Source organism: Thalassophryne amazonica, chromosome 12 (assembly GCF_902500255.1).
Source record: "Thalassophryne amazonica chromosome 12, fThaAma1.1, whole genome shotgun sequence".
Taxonomy (NCBI): domain Eukaryota; kingdom Metazoa; phylum Chordata; class Actinopteri; order Batrachoidiformes; family Batrachoididae; genus Thalassophryne; species Thalassophryne amazonica.
The window spans coordinates 48,956,337-48,974,287 of NC_047114.1; the positions used below are offsets into that span (position 1 = coordinate 48,956,337).

The 17,951-nt window shown below is 39.8% G+C and overlaps 1 protein-coding gene across 1 annotated transcript in view; it reads left to right on the forward strand.

Moving 5' to 3' along the window:
- Window positions 1-14,865, forward strand: part of tgm1l1 (transglutaminase 1 like 1) — a 57,113-nt gene extending 42,248 nt beyond the window's left edge. The window contains 11 exon segments of the mRNA XM_034183185.1: window positions 418-574; window positions 577-594; window positions 877-944; window positions 946-1,016; window positions 4,127-4,319; window positions 6,581-6,734; window positions 7,738-7,980; window positions 7,983-8,021; window positions 9,683-9,843; window positions 10,104-10,240; window positions 10,378-14,865. Of these exon segments, the coding sequence (XP_034039076.1) occupies window positions 418-574; window positions 577-594; window positions 877-944; window positions 946-1,016; window positions 4,127-4,319; window positions 6,581-6,734; window positions 7,738-7,980; window positions 7,983-8,021; window positions 9,683-9,843; window positions 10,104-10,240; window positions 10,378-10,522 (1,386 nt within the window). The 3' untranslated portion in view covers window positions 10,523-14,865.
- Window positions 14,866-17,951: the final 3,086 nt, after the last annotated feature.

Genomic DNA, 17,951 nt, shown 5'->3' on the forward strand with positions numbered 1-17,951 from the left:
TCTCAACAGTGTCCCAGGCCAAAAAAGAAAAAAAAAAAAGATTTAAGGTGAACACTGTCACAGTGCAAATATAAAATTTAAGTTATTCATCATTTATTTACATGGAATATTGTCCTGCTTAAGCAGCTTTAGGAAAACTTATTGATGACAAAAAAAAACCAATCATTTTAGAAAACTGAAAACATATTAAACCTTCAATAAAGACTTTCATAAAAGCCAAGAAATTTTTCTGCACCAATACTTAAAAATGTAGCATAACTGTCAACAGATTTTCCCCAAAAATCAGCTGTCCTCGGTATATAGTACAATTACCCACATCTAGAACCTGTGGATCCCCACGAGTCAACATCCAAGTATGCTGTTTAAAAAAGCAAAATACAATGCAGCACTTGACAAAATTCTAAATTCTCTTTACAGATAAACGCTCAGGATGATTTTGGGGTTCTGGTCGGAAACTGGTCAGGGGATTACTCAGACGGAGTGTCTCCTGCAGCATGGAGCAGTAGTGTTGAAATCCTGAAGAAGTACCACTCCACCGACGGAACGCCTGTGTGCTATGGACAGTGCTGGGTGTTTCTGCAGTCACTACAACAGGTACTGTATGTGTGGTTGGAAAAAAAAAGTGAGCATGGGATGAAGTGTGTGAAAGTGAAATATGTTAGTTATTTCTTTATGGAGATACTATATTTTACCATGAAAAAATGTATAAAGATGCTGAAAAAGTCCCTATCTTGCAATGTTGATGAAGGTGATAAGAACAATTTGTTTCTGCCCTTGGATCTGGAAGCAGCACCAAAATGTACAGAGTTCTTTCTTGGCACATGTCCCACCATGTCCATAAATTTTAAAGTAATACACCAAACGTATCTATTTCAGTGCTCCGGTGTCTTGGCATACCCGCCCGCAGTGTCACCAACTTCCAGTCTGCTCACGATACAGATGTAATCCCTCACTACAGATGTATATTTTGATGAGAATATGCAGCCAATTGAACACCTCAATCGTGATTCTGTCTGGTAAGATGTGCACCTTTACATGGTCAGGATGGAAATTGTTTTTGGCTAAATCTGTACCTTATGAATGCAGTGTACATTATATTTATGGTCTACTCTGAAAGCCATCTGTTCTAGACATGTGAATTATCTGCAACTCCTCTCTTGCTACAGAGGCTAATCTTAGGGCCCCTTCACACATAACACAAAAGACGCAGAAACCGGAAGAAAATCCGCGAACCAAACACGAAATGGGGAACCACGAAACATTCCACCTGCTGTCATGAGGGATGCAGGGTCACACAGGAGTGCATGACACACTGGCGATGGTTTCATGAACGCGCACGACCGTCTTGCAACGCCACACTCACAGGGGAACAAATTTCACATCCAGCTCAAAAGTGATTGTCCGCTCACTATTTTTGTGCTAACAGCGCAAATACCCACACATTTTCTAAGTGTCAAGTGAGCGGTGTTGGATGTTTGTGTGTCACCTGGAATTTGGCCGACACCTGCTGTGAGAGGGATTGAATAGGCTCTCAAAGGGCACACTTGGTCTTTCGGCCACTGGTGTGCGTGAATAATTATAGCAATAGGTGGACAAGGCCTTTTCGCTGCATACTAAAATAGGTGGTGGCAGAATTTGTTTCCCTTCAATAATCATATTGGTTGTCTTCTCTGTATTGAATGCTCAATAGCAAAGCAGTAAACCAGGCACGTTCTTTAGTGTGACAAAACTTTAGGTAAAATAACAAGAAACTAAGGAATTACAGAGTATTTATAGCTTGAGTGTTATCCTGTAAACAATCCAAAACAATCCGGAAATCACAATGTATGATTTTTTAAAATAATTTATTTGTATGTTACTGCTGCAAATAAGTATTTGAACACCTGTGAAAATCAATGTTAACATTTGGTACAGTAGCCTTTGTTTGCAATTACAGAGGTCAAATGTTTCCTGTAGTTTTTCACCAGGTTTGCACACACTGCAGCAGGGATTGTGGTCCACTCATCCATACAGATCTTCTCCAAATCTTTCAGGTTTGGAGTTTCAGCTCCCTCCAAAGATTTTCTATTGAGTTCAGGTCTGGAGACTGGCCAGGCCACTCCAGGACCTTGAAATGCTTCTTACGGAGCCCCTACTTAGTTGCCCTGGCTGTGTGTTTGGGGTCATTGTCATGCTGGAAGACCCAGCCATGACCCATCTTCAATGCTTTTACTGAGGGAAGGAGGTTGTTTGCCAAAATCTCGCAATACATGACCCCATCCATCCTCCCTTCAATATGGTGCAGTCGTCCTGTCCCCTTTGCAGAAGAGCACCCCCAGAGTATGATGTTTCCACCCCCATGCTTCACGGTTGGGATGGTTTTCTTGGGGTTGTTCTCATCCTCTAAACATGGTAAGTGGAGTTGATTCCAAAAAGCTATATTCTGGTCTCATCTGACCACATGACCTTCTCCCATGCCTCCTCTGGATCATCCAGCTGGTCACTGGTGAACTTCAAATGGGCCTGGACATGTGCTGGCTTGAGCAGGGGGACCTTGCTGCCCTGCAGGATTTTAAAACATGACAGCATCATGTGTTACTAATGTAATCTTTGTGACTGTGGTCCCAGCTCTCTTCAGGTCATTGACCAGGTCCTCCTGTGTAGTTCTGAGCTTTCTCAGAATCATCCTTACTCCACAACGTGAGATCTTGCATGGAATCCCAGACCGAGGGAGATTGACGGTCATCTTGTGTTTCTTTCCACTGTCTAATAAATAATCATAACAGTTGTTGTCTTCTACCAAGCTGCTTGCCTGTTGTCCTGTAGTCCATCCCAGCCTTGTGCAGGTCTACAGTTTTGTCCCTGGTGTCCTTAGACAGCTCTTTGGTCTTGGCTATGGTGGACAGGTTGGAGTGTGATTGACTGAGTGTGTGAACAGGTGTCTTTTATACAGGTAACAAGTTCAAACAGGTGCAATTAATACAGGTAAAGAGTGCAGAATAAGAGGCCTTCTTAAATAAAAATTAACAGGTCTGTGTGAGACAGAATTCTTGCTGGTTGGTAGGGGATCAAATACTTATTTGCAGCAGTAACATACAAATAAATTATTAAAAAATCATACATTGTGATTTCCGGATTTTTTTCTTTAGATTATGTCTCTCACAGTGGACATGCACCTAAGATGAAAATTTCAGACCCCTCCATGATTTCTAAGTGGGAGAACTTGCAAAACCGCAGGGTGTTCAAATACTTATTTTCCTCACTGTATACTGTCAGGTCCTTGGTAGAACAAACTTTATCCATGAGCCAAGGCTCCAGTTCCATTTACAGGGTGCTCCAAACTAATTCCCATCTTCTGTCCACTCTTGAAGACAAGACCTGTCTAAAAGTGCAACCCCACACCCCCACCAACCCAGATCAAAGTCAGTACCTGGACATGAACCAAATTGCATCAAACAGTCAGCAGAACTCTGACGACTGGAACTTCAGTACTGACCATACCTTCATCATTATCATTTTCCTGAACTTTGATTCTGATTGGGGAAGATGGATTATGACCTTTGATCTTGATCGCTGACCTTGAAGTTGAACACTGATTTTTGATCTTCATCACTGACTATTGATCCACAGCACTCATCCTTTGTGGTGATTCTGACCCTGATTGATGAACATAGTACATCTGGATAATTGGCTGCTAATAGTTTTCCTCCTTTAACCAGAATCGAAATTTCATAATCAAAGTTCAGCCATAAGGATAAATATAAGTGTCCCTGATCTCCAGCAAAGTTGATGGGTTCTTTCTTGGCCCAGGCCCATGCTTCCAGCAAATCTCATTACGTTTAGTTCATTGGTTGTTGCATAGTCCTTACAACAGTCAAACAAGCAAACAAACAAACAAACTGATGCTGGTAATTGAATAACCTCCAGAAGAAACAAATTTATTCCTAAGGTTAGCAGCATCAAAACATGGTTGGACTGAGCTGAAAATGAGTTCAAATGCAGACCTGACTCTAACTTATTGGCTAAGCGTGATGATGACAGCTCATTTATATGTGTAACAAATAGTTACATATAATCCAACCATGACCGCACTGACACAAAAGCTGCTAAAAAGGACCCAGCATAATTGAATGTCTTTTACCTGTAGGAACTTCCATGTATGGAATGATTGTTGGATGGCCAGACCAGATTTGCCCCCTGGTAATGGAGGCTGGCAGGCTGTTGACTCAACCCCACAGGAAACTAGCCAAGGAACATTCCGCTGTGGCCCTGCCTCTGTTAATGCCATCCGATCCGGCCAGGTCTACCTCAAACATGACACGCCCTTTGTTTTTGCTGAGGTGAGTACTGGAAATGTGGAAAGAGGGAGGTTGCTATATAATTCACAAAATGTATTGTCTTGTTTAAAGACAGAGATTCATTTTGATGTTGACAGGGGTTGTATTTGGGGGTTATATCCTCAAATGTCAAGTGAGATGATGAAACAGAATGATAGGTTTCAGTGTAGTTTTGTATGGTACAGTTGGTATACAACAGTTTGGGCACCCCTGATAATTTTCATGATTTAACTTTATAAATCATTGGTTGTCTGGATCAGAATTTCAGTTAATATATTGTATAGCAGACAAACACACTGATATTTGAAAAGCGAAATGAAGTTTCTAGTATTTACAGAAAGTGTGCAATAATTATTTAAACAAAATTGGGGAGGTGCATAAATTTGGGGCACCCTTGTCCATTTTATTGATGTGAATACATTAGCACTAATTATTGGAACACAAAATTGGTTTGGTAAGCTCATTGACCCTTGACCTCCTTACACAGGTCAATCCAATCATGAGAAAGGGTAGTTAAGGTGTCCATTGCAAATGTTTTCCCCTCTTTGCATCTCTTCTAATGAGTGGCAACATTGGAGCCTCTAAACAACTCTCAAAATGACCCGAAAACAAAGACTGTTCAACATCATGGTTCAGGGGAAAGATACAAAAGCTATCTCAGAGATTTTAGCTGTCGGTTCCACTGGGAGGAACATAGTGAAGGAAATGGAAGACCACAGGCACAGTACTAGTTAAGGCCAAAGGGGAAGGCCAAGAAATGTCTCAGATAAGCTGAAGTGAAAGATGGTGAGAACAGTTATAGTCAACCCACAGACCTGCACCAAAGGCCAAACCTTTGTATACAACTGTATAAGAATTTACTGGTTTGGTGCACATCTTATCTGGTAACAAATTATACAGTACTGCCAAAACGTTTGTGCACCCTTGAGCTCTTACACATTTGAATTGTGTCAGCAACTAAATAAATAATCAGGTATCTTTGTATTAAAATTTCTGAAATGATGCCCTTTAATCTCACAGTGAAAACTAATCTCTACAACCTGACACAATGAAATAAAAATATAATTTCCAAAACTGTGTACTTAGCTGACCTAATTAAACCCTACGTACCAGCCTGGGCCATGCGTTCTCAGGGTGCAGGACTACTTTGTATCCCTAGGGTGAATAAAAAGTCTGCGTGTCACAGAGATTTCTCTTATTGTGCACCTGCTTTGTGGAATGATCTTCCTGCATCAATAAAACAGTCAGATTCTATAGACACTTTCAAGTCCAGACTTAAGATGCACTTATTTTCCCTTTCGTATGGCTAGCATACTGGCATAGTATGGGTAGTATGCTTTGTACTCTTCATTTTATTAGTAACAGAGCGGGTCACGGCCTCAACTTGATCTAAAGTCTGGGTCTGTTGATGAAACTTAGGGCTAGTGGCTGGTGATTACCTTAGTATTTCTTCTGTTTTTCTTTAATGCTGACAAATTATACTGTATTTGTTGTCTTTCTGCTGCCTGATTCTGTTTTCCCCCCGGTTTGAGGGAGGAAAAACATGGGAGTGGGTGTCTTCTTCTGCAAGCCTTCCATCCTGTACACCAGCATGGGACTCCCAAATTTCCTGTATATTCATTTGTAAATTGTGTCGGTAGCATGGCCCAAGCAGTGGGTCACTCCTTTGAGTCTGGTCTGCTTGAGGTCTCTTCCTCAAATCATCAGAGGGAGTTTTTCCTTACCACTGTCACCTGTGTGCTTGCTCTTTGGGTTGGTAAAGTTAGACCTTACTCGTGTGAAGCGCCTTGAGGCAACTTTGTTGTAATTTAGCACTATATAATTGAAACAAATTGAAATTGAATTGGATACCTTTAAGTACAACATAATTAATTATTACTTTCACTAGCAGTTTTCTGTACACAATTCAGGGGATGGATACATGAACATTTTCAAGTCACTGAATATATTTGGACTTCATGTATATATGTATACATATGCCACCAAGATAACCATGACAACTCATGGAGTTATCAGCTTCTCTACCTGTGACTGGATAAATTGGACAGAGTGCAACTTTTGTCTGATGCATGACCACTTACAGCTTCATAGTCATCTCACTCATTGCAAAAGTATTTGTGTGTTTGCAGTGGAACTCCAATGGTTTCAAACTGAATAAAAAGTAGACGTGTATGAATATGTTCATGTTTATCATCAGTATGAGACACAAACCTTGAAACTGAATACTGGCACTTTAGCTGATCAGTTGCATGTTGTCGTATCAGGTCAACAGTGACAAGATCTACTGGCAGAAGAACAAGGATGGTACTTTCACTCAGATCTTCAGTGAGAAGAAAGCTGTTGGCCACTGCATCAGCACTAAGGCAGTGGGCTCAGAGGAGCGGGATGACATCACACACTTGTACAAACACCAGGAAGGTACCGGACTCAATCTAGTCTATAACCATCTTCTGGAACTAGGATTTATTAATTTAGTCTCCCTGGAGATGTTTGAAAGTGTAATAATCCAATAATTGCCAGCTGTGTATATTCCTCGTCTGGAGACACATCCCTTCTGTCTAACCCCTCAACTGTTTATATCAATCAATCAATCAATTTTTTTATATAGCACCAAATCACAACAAACAGTTGCCCCAAGGTGCTTTATATTGTAAGGCAGGGCCATACAATATTACGTAAAAACCCCAACGGTCAAAACGACCCCCTGTGAGCAAGCACTTGCGACAGTGTGGAAGGAAAAACTCCCTTTAACAGGAAGAAACCTCCAGCAGAACCAGGCTCAGGGAGGGGCAGTCCTCGGACTGGTTGGGCTGAGGGAGAGAACCAGGAAAAAGACATGCTGTGGAGGGGAGCAGAGATCAATCACTAATGATTAAATGCAGAGTGGTGCATACAGAGCAAAAAGAGAAAGAAACACTCAGTGCATCATGGGAACCCCCAGCAGTCCTAAGTCTATAGCAGCATAACTAAGGGATGGTTCAGGGTCACCTGATCCAGCCCTAACTATAAGCTTTAGCAAAAAGGAAAGTTTTCAGCCTAATCTTAAAAGTAGAGAGGGTGTCTGTCTCCCTGATCTGAATTGGGAGCTGGTTCCACAGGAGAGGAGCCTGAAAGCTGAAGGCTCTGCCTCCCATTCTACTCTTACAAACCCTAGGAACTACAAGTAAGCCTGCAGTCTGCGAGCGAAGCGCTCTATTGGGGTGATATGGTACTATGAGGTCCCTAAGATAAGATGGGACCTGATTATTCAAAACCTTATAAGTAAGAAGAAGAATTTTAAATTCTATTCCCTTAATAAAATTAAAATGTATCTGTTTGTTTATTTGGAAAGATTGTGAACCATATCTGTTGTGTCAATGAATCCTGATGCTCAGATAAAATGAAATGTACTGCATCTCGCCTTCTGCTCTGTCTTGATTAGGTTCAGAAGAGGAGCGTATCGCTGTGGAGACAGCCAGTCGTTATGGCAGCAAACCAGATGTCTATTCCTCACCCATTGCAGAGGACATTAGCATGGAGGTTAGGATGGATGGTGAAGGGCCCAGGATGGGTGCTGATGCCCATCTAAGTATAGTGGTGAAGAATGAGAGCTCAAAGCCTCGCCGTACAATGCTGCACAGCCATGTGGCTGTCATGTACTACACTGGTGTGCTGAAGGGCACCATCAAAAGGAACAGATTCCTGTGGAGCTTCTGCCTAATGAAGGTTGGATTTCTACTAAGACAATAAACAAATGTTAAAAAGTATCTTTGGTAATGTACATGACTCATGTACCTGAGTCATAAAAGCCCAACCAAAAATAAAAGTTACAACATGTACTGCAGTAGCTAAATTTTGTCCTTTAAATAGTAGCATATGTATTGTAAGGTGAATAGTCCCAATCAAGGCATTTGTAGTCCCGTACACCCACTGTAGGATCACACTGTAGCTACTAAACTCTTCAAAAAACATGGATCAGTGCTTCAGACTAGACTACATTTTTAGGTATTATTCTGTTTTATTTTGATGTTCACTCCCAAAGTAGCCACTTCTTTCTTCTCGGTCTTTCCAACATTATGTGGGTTTGAAGTTACATGTGGCATGAAATAAGCTTGTTTTTCAGTGTTCTTTATTTTGAAAACCTAGGGGTGGTTGCCACCAAAGCCACTGTTGTTGAATATTGACGGTTTACAGTATCCCAGAATCCTTTGCCGCCGGGGAGGGAGGCTTGAAAATGGCTGAGCTTAATTCTAACTTTAAAATTGAAAATGCCATACACATGCTAATGTGTTAGCATTGGCCCCGTTTTTAAGTTATAAAATGCATCTATCAACTGTTTCAGAAGACCGTAACAGGTCAGTTTAACATAAAAAATGGTGAATATTACTCACAGACATATGCTCTTTAGGGTTTTAGCAGGGAAAATTAAGATAAAGAGAAATAAAACAAAGAACCAATGAAGCCCCAGATCGAAGCACTGCTTCATTGGTTCAAGGTTCAAAGCAAGGCTGCGGTGCAGAAATGGTTACAGACCCGCTGCAGGGTCTGTAATCACAATGAAAAAAGAGCATGTTTGAACCAACTTAAAACAGTGTTACAATTTGCAAAACCCTGAATGAATTAAGTTGTTTGAACTTAAGTTTGTAAGTTAAAGTTGATTTAACTTTCTGCTCTTTTTTCAGTGCAATGTAGAGAAATGATCATTTTCCTGACAAACGGCTCCAAAAACAATGGTCACTCTGAAGGACAGGGAATAAGGGAACTGTTAAGCAAAAAGGCTATTGATGTCGATGGGTCGAATAATTTCTTAAGGATACCCGAAAAGAACCGGTTCCTGACACACAACCCTAACAGCAACATGCTTTTTTTTTTTTTTTTTATAAAATTCACATTAAAGACTCACTGATTAGCATAGTTGAACACCTAAATACATATTTTGGTTGAACTCACCTCCATAATGACGCAATGTTGCAAACAGTTCCGTAAACGCTTGTTTACACTGACAACGAAATCTCGGCCTCCCTAGCGAGAACGTGATTACACAAGAGATTTGACACTGTAAAGGCATTGATAGTGAAGTCAACAACTGACTGCCCATCAAAATTGGAGATCATTACCAAATCAAATTTATTCACTCCCAGATGCTAAAAAAATGAATCAGTCCCTGACATATGAGGTATCCTGTCCACTGGGCATCAAATAAATAAATAAATAAATCAACAATTGTGCAGTATATAGAATGTCTCAGAGATAGGTACAGGCCATAATTTCATGAGAAATTTTATTTGGATAAAACATTGTTTGTTTGGGAATGTGACATAATAAGACATGCATGTGGACTGCTCTGAAAACCAAATCCAATTGTTTTACTTCACGTCTCCACACAGAGAAGACTATTGAGTGGCTGCTACCCTATCAACAGTACCAAAACCAGCTGGTGGATCAGGCGGCCTTGATGCTGACCTTGTCTGGAAGGGTCAGTGAAACGCAGCAAGTCTTAGCCAACCAGACCACCTTCAGACTTCGTACACCTGACCTCATTATCACGGTACATTTTTGACTAATTTGAATTTCATCTGTACTGTTCAGGAGTGCTTCCCATCTTAGATATCATTAGATTCGATTAGATTGTAAATATCAGACATACTGATCAATATTGGTTTACTGGCTACTACTATTCCTCTCCTTCCTGTCGTCTGTCTTCCTGTTACTCCTCCTCCCTTTTACTTTTGGAGGACAAAAACAAAACACAACAAAAAAGTGGAAAACTTTAGCTCTCTTGGGTCATTCTGAAATTGTTTCTTACAGCCTGTGGGTGAAGCTGTGGTTGGTAAGGAGATGGCAGCCAAGATCACATTCACCAACCCCCTGCCTGAAATGCTAAAGTCAGTGGTGTTCAGAGTAGAGGGCCTTGGTCTGCAAGAAGGCCATGAAGTAGTTGTGGGGTGAGATAATAAGTTTCCCTCTCTCTCGCTCTCTCTCTCTCTCTCGTAACACTCACTTAGGTTTACTATTTGAGGAAAACTTATTTCATATTTCCTTATTAAGCCTAATATGTCGGTCCTCCTGTTTTTCCTTCCAGTGATGTTGGTGGCCACTCCACAGTGACATTGACAGAGCACTTCATCCCCACCCAACCTGGGCCCAGGAAACTGGTGGCATCTCTTGACTGTAAACAGCTTTCACAAGTGCACGGAGTAGCTGATATCAACGTTCTTGAACAATAAGAAGGAGCCGGCAAAACCATTTCATGCCGTTTCTCGCATCACAGTTTCAACTCTAAGACTTTAAAAATATAAACTAAAACAATAATGTGAAAACAGAGCTTAGTACTTGCTATCTTTAACACTTTGATATTTTAAAACTATAGAGAAATATCAACTCTACCGATAACAGTATTGTTGTTTAACTTGAAGTTATGTCAATTTTCAATTTTTTTTCAATTTATTTTCCTTTATATAGCGCCAAATCACAACAGAGTTGCCTCAAGGCGCTTCACACAGGTAAGGTCTAACCTTACCAACCTCCAGAGCAATAATGGTAAGGAAAAACTCGCTCTGAGGAAGAAACCTCAAGCAGACCAGACAGAAACCTCAAGCAGACCAGGCGTCATGTCAGTGTTTGTTTTTTGAAAATGAAGAGGACATCTTCGGTATTCTTATACCGAAGTCAATAACTATTGTAGCAAACATAGATGAAGTTACACAAGGTGTTAGTAATGTAAATTTCAACCTCTGTGATTTACACCATGCAGGCTAGCAAAGTAGATGATGCTAAAAGCTTTGGGGTGGAGTGATATTTTTTGGGACCTGCTACAACTATGTATTAAAGCATTTATTATATACAAATATGTAATGTCACATGTGCAAAAACAAATTTTGTAATAAAATCACCACAGTACCCCAACATTATGCTATAAACTCAAATGCTCAACAAGTTTGTTGTCAAGTTATTTAATACGGCAAACTATTGTATTAACTGGGATAGCCTAATTAGCTCATTTGCTACCTTAAAAATAAACTAATCACTTAAAAGAAAAGCATTTGTAATGTCCAGCCTTGTCTTACAACTTCCTCCAAACTATATCAAATGGTTTTAGATATAGTTTATATTTTGGTAGGGCAGAGTTCCCTAACACTGTTTTACATATGGTAAGCTAATGTGATGCTGACTGCTGTTTTGGTTACCATTTATCTCTGTCACTTCAAAGGCTAGCAACATTATGAAGACAGACACACACATATATATATCCCTTATTTAACCAGGTAAAAGCCAAGAGTGACCTTGCGCCTAATGCATCTAGAAGGCAGCACAACAACATAGCCACAAAGACATAACTTTCATACCACAACTAATATATATATATATATATATATATATACACACACACACACATTTCAATCATGGGCGCAATTTGGTGGAGGATAGGGGGGACATGCCCCCCCCCCACCTTTTAGCACCTTCCCCCCCAATTTCTAGTTCTAAATTGCGCCCTTGATCTCAATTAATAAAATAAAATCACAGCATCCTTCATGGGATACTTGATCCCTCAAAACTGACTTAAAATCCCTTCCAGAGAGATCAATTCTGACAATTTCACTTCAGTCTGTAAATTATTTAATGTGGAAGAAAGAAGCAGCATATTTAACCCCCCACCCCCAAGTTCTGTTGTCACTCTTGGGACTACCAGCTGTAGAATACAAGGAAAGCGAAGGCCATATTGATTTTGGGTTCCACACATGTATGTAGACAGATCCAGAGGAACTATGTCAAGAACAGTTTTATATATAAAGATCAACCAATGAGAGAACCTGCATACATACAGGGATGGTCAGTTAACAATAGCATAAAAAATACAATGATGTGTGCGATATCTACAATCAGTAATAAACACAGATGTCACAGTGGTACACAGTAAAATCACTAGTGTTAAATTAACACTAACAGTGTTGTTTTACACTGGTGATTTTACTGTGTACACAGCATCCAGTTTCTTGAGGTACTGATCAGGGGCATTCAAAACAATAAGTCACCATAATCCAGTAGAGATAAACAAAAAAGAAAAAAAGTTGCTGATATCAAGTACTGTTTTGTCTTGGGAAGAAACTGGATCTGCTCCTAATGAAGAAACCCAATTTGACCTTCAACTTGGAGACAAGGTTTTCAATGTGTTTTGACAGATTCTGATCAATGATGACACCTAAATACTTGTGACCATTTCAATTTCAACCACTTGAGTCGAGTTCTTAGGAAGATTAGACGATCGTTCTTTGCCATTTGGAAAAAACATGCATTGAGATTTTACGGCATTTAACACTAGTTTAAGTTGAGATAAGTGGGAATGAACAACAAAAAAGGCAGACTGCAGGTGTTCCAGAGTTTTGGTTACTGAGGAGGAGGAACAATAGATGACTGTATTGTCTACATAGAAATGGTAAGCAGTGTCATAGATACACTATATTTATTCTGTTATGGAACAATTTTCATGCAACCTTGCAAACGTTGCACTGTCTGAAGAAAAAGCTGTAGTGAGTCAGTGGTATGTGCCCTTTGTTGACCCCCAAAATGTGAATTTGCTGCAAATCGTGAATTATCTGCAACCATTAATGAAAATTTACGCAAACCGTGAATATCCTCGAGCCATTATTAATTTTGCTGATAAGCGTGAATAAAATATCCCACAAAAAGTGAACGCTGGTCTCGCAAAATGTGAAAATCATTCATGACATATACTTTATTTCAGTTTAAGTAGTTTAAAAGACAATTACTTGATCGCAAACCCTATCTCCACAAATACATATATTTCGGTCGGGGGGGGGGGGGGGGGGGGAAGGTCACGACCAGAAGATCTGTCAAGGCAATCTTAATTTTCCTGTGCTGTTTACAGTCTATACTGTCTGTATGTTTTTAAATTATTTTGTGAAAAGATGGTATCCATTTGCAAAATATAATTTTCTCTTAATCATACTATTTATATGGCGGTTGTATCCATATTTTGCGACATATTGGCAGGCTTAAATTCCTCTGCGATACATCATTCCAAGCAATAGCTGCACAAAATAAAATTGCTTTTTGTTATATAAAATATAACTTTATGTTCAAATGTGCATTATATTTGTTTAATGTGAATTTTGTATTCTTTAAAAACTAATCAATGTTTTGAAGAAACTAAAACATTCATCCAATGAATATTTATAAATAGTTCAATCTAACACTGTAAAAAATCCAGCTTGGGCTTTGAAGGAATTGACCATATATACATTTTAGCAAAAATGCATTATCGTGCAAAAATTATATACTAGCGTATTGCTCGTGGCTCTAAATTGGGTAGTGTTTATAAAATAGGTAGCTGACATTTTCAAAGATTGTAATAAATTGTGCAAAGTTTGTATAATGAGTTGGAATGGTGTGCGATTCCAAAATGTTTTTAGACTTCAGCTTGTTTTGAAAAACTCGCCCTTTAATTTCCTGTTTTACATATTTGTTAATGTTAATTTACTGTCTTAAAGTATTTAGAAATTGTTCAGGTTTTTGTTATACACACTAGCAACATTCTAATCATCATTATCATTGTTAGTATTATTTCATTGTAATTTGTATTTTGTCATTTGATTTTTAAACAGACCACATTGGAAATAAGTGTTTTCACTTTCTTGTGTCAATCATGTATTAAAGTATTTGCAAAATTATATACTTACATTGAACTTACTAAATAAAATCAGGTGCACACACACACGCTTTTAATATACAGATGATTTACCACCCCTTGCTGGATTGGTGTGCAAGTCCAGAATGTAAATATCCATGTCCATTGTTCATTGTTGTTAGCTAATGTTTCATTTTGGCGCTGCTCATCCTTGACCGAAAATACATAAACATACCAAATGGCAAAAGTCAGCTCTCCACAGTTTGTACATGATCAAAATTGCATACACACAGATGCTGTAAGCAGGTGCTTTTAGTTTGACAAAGACAGTGGCAGAAGACATTAAAAGCACGACACACTTCATTCATGGTACCAACATGACACGTCACTTATGGTAATAGCAACATGACAATTAACTAAACCAAATGAACTACAAAAACACAGTAAATCAATGGCATGAACACTGTTAAACATGAACCACTAACAACATTTCAAACCCCAAAACCCCATTGTGCACTGCAGCACAATGTCCATTGTTTACTGGCAAGCTAAAATAGCTAATTTCTCAAAAAATGTTAGCCCTATCAACTTTTTGTTTTTGCAGTATTCATCCTTGACCCAAAATACATAAGCATACCAAACAGCAACGTCAGCTGTCCCTAGTTCTTGGATGAATGAAATTCCCCCAAGCAGAGGCACAGGTCCCCCAGATTGACATGCGCCCAGCCAGGAGGTGAGCCACCCTGCGTCCTTGAAGGTTCTTGGTGCGGCTGTGGAGAATGTGATGAGCTAAGCTATTTTTCTCAAAACCTCAGAGATAAGCTATCTTTCTCAGAACTGAAGCACATCTCTGAGTGTGAAAAGCTTTAAAAAAAAAAAAAAAAAAAAAGAGGATGTGGACTCTACCAAGGGAGAAATTGGGAATCTGGAATTTGTTGCAGCAGTGTGAAGAGTGGCCAGTAACTCTGTATTCAGTATCTGTATTTTTATCAGTATGTTTTCAATAAATTGTCTTGACTGATAAAAAAACATGGCAGCCATCCATGAATAAAGAATGCAACAGCAGCATTCAATAAATTTTCACAAAGATTGTTTGCATATATCAAAAACAGTGGTCCCAGAATGCAACCTTGGGGCACGCCCATTGATGTAAGGAAGGCAGAGGAAGACTCAGCAAATTGGACAAGAAGTTGGAAAACCTAGTACGCTCAGATAAGCCAATAACGTCTTTCTGTCAAGGTAACATGGTCTACTGTGTCAAAGGCTATTGACAAGCCTTTGACACAAAAATAGCTGCTCAATATTTCCAGCAGTCCTATTCCTTGATAATATCATTTACAACCTTAATAGTAGCTGTTAATGTGCTGTTTTCTAAAACCAGACTGATATGGAGTCAAAATACTACGCTCCTAGTGGTTGGATTGTGTCTAACTGTAATTATGATGGACAAATTTCATTGTTTGTATGTATGTATATGTACAATGACAATAAAGGCTCTATTCTATTTGTGTCTAAAAATTCTTTAAGGTGTTTGCTGACAAACATTTCAAGGACTTTGGCTAAAATACATATTTACATATTTGCCTGTAGTCGTTAAGAACTGAGGGGTCCCCTTCTATCAATGGAGGGAGAACATAAGCAGATTTCCAGATGATGGAAATTACATAAGATTAAAATTACATAGAGGATCTGCTAAAAAAAAAAAAAAAAAAGTCTAAGGTTCAACCATGCCAGGAACAGCCGGTTTGTTTAGATCTAATTGCTTTAAAGCCCTATGAACATCTCTTGCATAAAGAGTGAAATCGAATGAACAAGAAGCATGGTTTCTGCATGATTGAAGCCAAACACATGCATGCACTCAGACAGAGGCCATTTGGCTATTATAATATACAATGGATAATTGTTTACTTGGTGGTAATACGTTCTCACTGCTCACTAAGGGGTCCCTATGAAAACCAACAGGGATAGAATGTCCTTTAAAAAGTTCCAGGTTCATACCAAGAAATTCAAATTGTTTACTGAGTGATACGGATGACAGGACAGTAACATGAAATTTGTTTTTCTATAGATGGCAACCACCATTTTTTCTAGGATGTCAGTGAAAAACATTGTAACCCTTAATTGCAATGACTTTATTAAGCCAAGTCTCAAACTGGACCAGAATATCAGTATGTTATGACCGGGCCTAGGGGTGAACCAAGGCATAAGATAAAAATGACTCCCACTCCCAAGGATGACCAAACTTCCAGGTCTGCAGTCCAAAATACAACAAATTTATTATTGTTAAATCAAACTTCAGGGTGAGAAAAAGGCCAAAATATACAAAACAAACTACCAAAACCCTGTTCTTACCTAGTGATCAAATAAAACAACCAAACAGTGGTCTTACCTAAGCAAAAACCATCAAAAGAACATGGCGTCTCACCTCTACTAACAACAAATGTTGGACTGCTTTTCAAGAACAAATATTACAAAATGAATAGAAAAGATTAACAAAAGAAAAACAAGTGTACTCAGACACACATCAGTCGAGAGCAGGAAGAGGGTGGGGCCCTGGAGGTTGGTTTCAGCCTTCCTTATAAAGCCAGGATCCTTCATTGCTGGACCAATCAGCTGTTGCCATCGACACACACAGAACAACCAGCACCTCACCTAGATGGGGAGGGTAAATACATTCATGCCACAAACAAAACTACATTTGACCTCAGGGTCATAACACCCCCCAACCCCACCTAAGATCAAACATTTCTGTCCCGTAAAAGAAATGTTTGATACTCACTCGCTGGTATGAGACAATGCATCAGCCACAACATTCTGATTTCCCTTGATGTGGTGAACCTGGATATTAAATGGTTGCAACAATAATGACCAGCGAATGAGCCGCTGATTGCTGTTACACATGCGAGACAGAAACACAAGTGGATCATGGTCAGTAAACACCCAGACAGGAACAGAGCTGGAACCAACATACACTTCAAAATACTGAAGAGCCAGGAGAAGCGCATGGGCCTCCTTCTCAATGGTGCTGTAATTAAGTTGATGTTTACCAAACTTCTTTGAGAAGTAATAGACTGGGTGGTCAATACCCTGATCATCTTCTTGAAGCAAAGCTGCCCCTGCTCCATGAGCACTGGCATCTATCTCCATTTTAAACCAACGCTCGAAATCCACCGCCGCCAACACTGGCGCACTACATAAAAGCGCCTTAGCAGACTCAAATGACTCGTGACACTCAGGGGTCCACCTGTAGGAACTAGAAGGGCTGGTCAAAGCAGTAAGTGGGGCAACTACACTAGCAAAGTTTTTACAAAAACCCCAACGGTACACACACGCCCAGAAACCTGCAAAGCTGTCGCTGCGTTTCTGGCACAGGAAAATCCAAAATGGCCTGAACTTTGGCCATCACTGGGCGTACCTGCCCCTGCCCAACCTGTTTCCCCAGGTAGGTTACCATAGCCTTCCCAAACTCACACTTAGCTAAAGTGAGAGTCAAAGATGCTGCCTGCAACCGGTTAAACACCCCATGCAAGTTCTCAACATGCTGAACCCAAGTGGACGAACAAACAATGTCATCCAAGTACACCTCACAGTCCTTAACCCCAGCCAACAGACATCAGCCTTTAGAAGGTGGCAGGAGCATTTCTCAGTCCAAATGGCATAACTGTGTATTGGAGGAAAGGATCCAGAGTAACAAATGCAAATATCTCAAAGGCCCGCAATGTGAGAGGCACCTGCCAATATCCCTTCAACAAATCCAATTTGGTGATAAATTGTGCTGGACCCACCCCATCAATGCAGTCATCTATTCTTAGTGGGATTTACTCGATATGAATGCTGCTTGATGGGTCCATTATCACCAACATCGATGTTATGGCACAACACCGTGGTCTGAGTAGGTTTATCGCCAAATATAGGCAGGTGGTCATGAATAAGATGGCCCATATCCATTCTGGCCACCTCTGACAAGTGTTCCTCCAAATCTATCAAAATTTGCGAGTTTTCCAGTCACA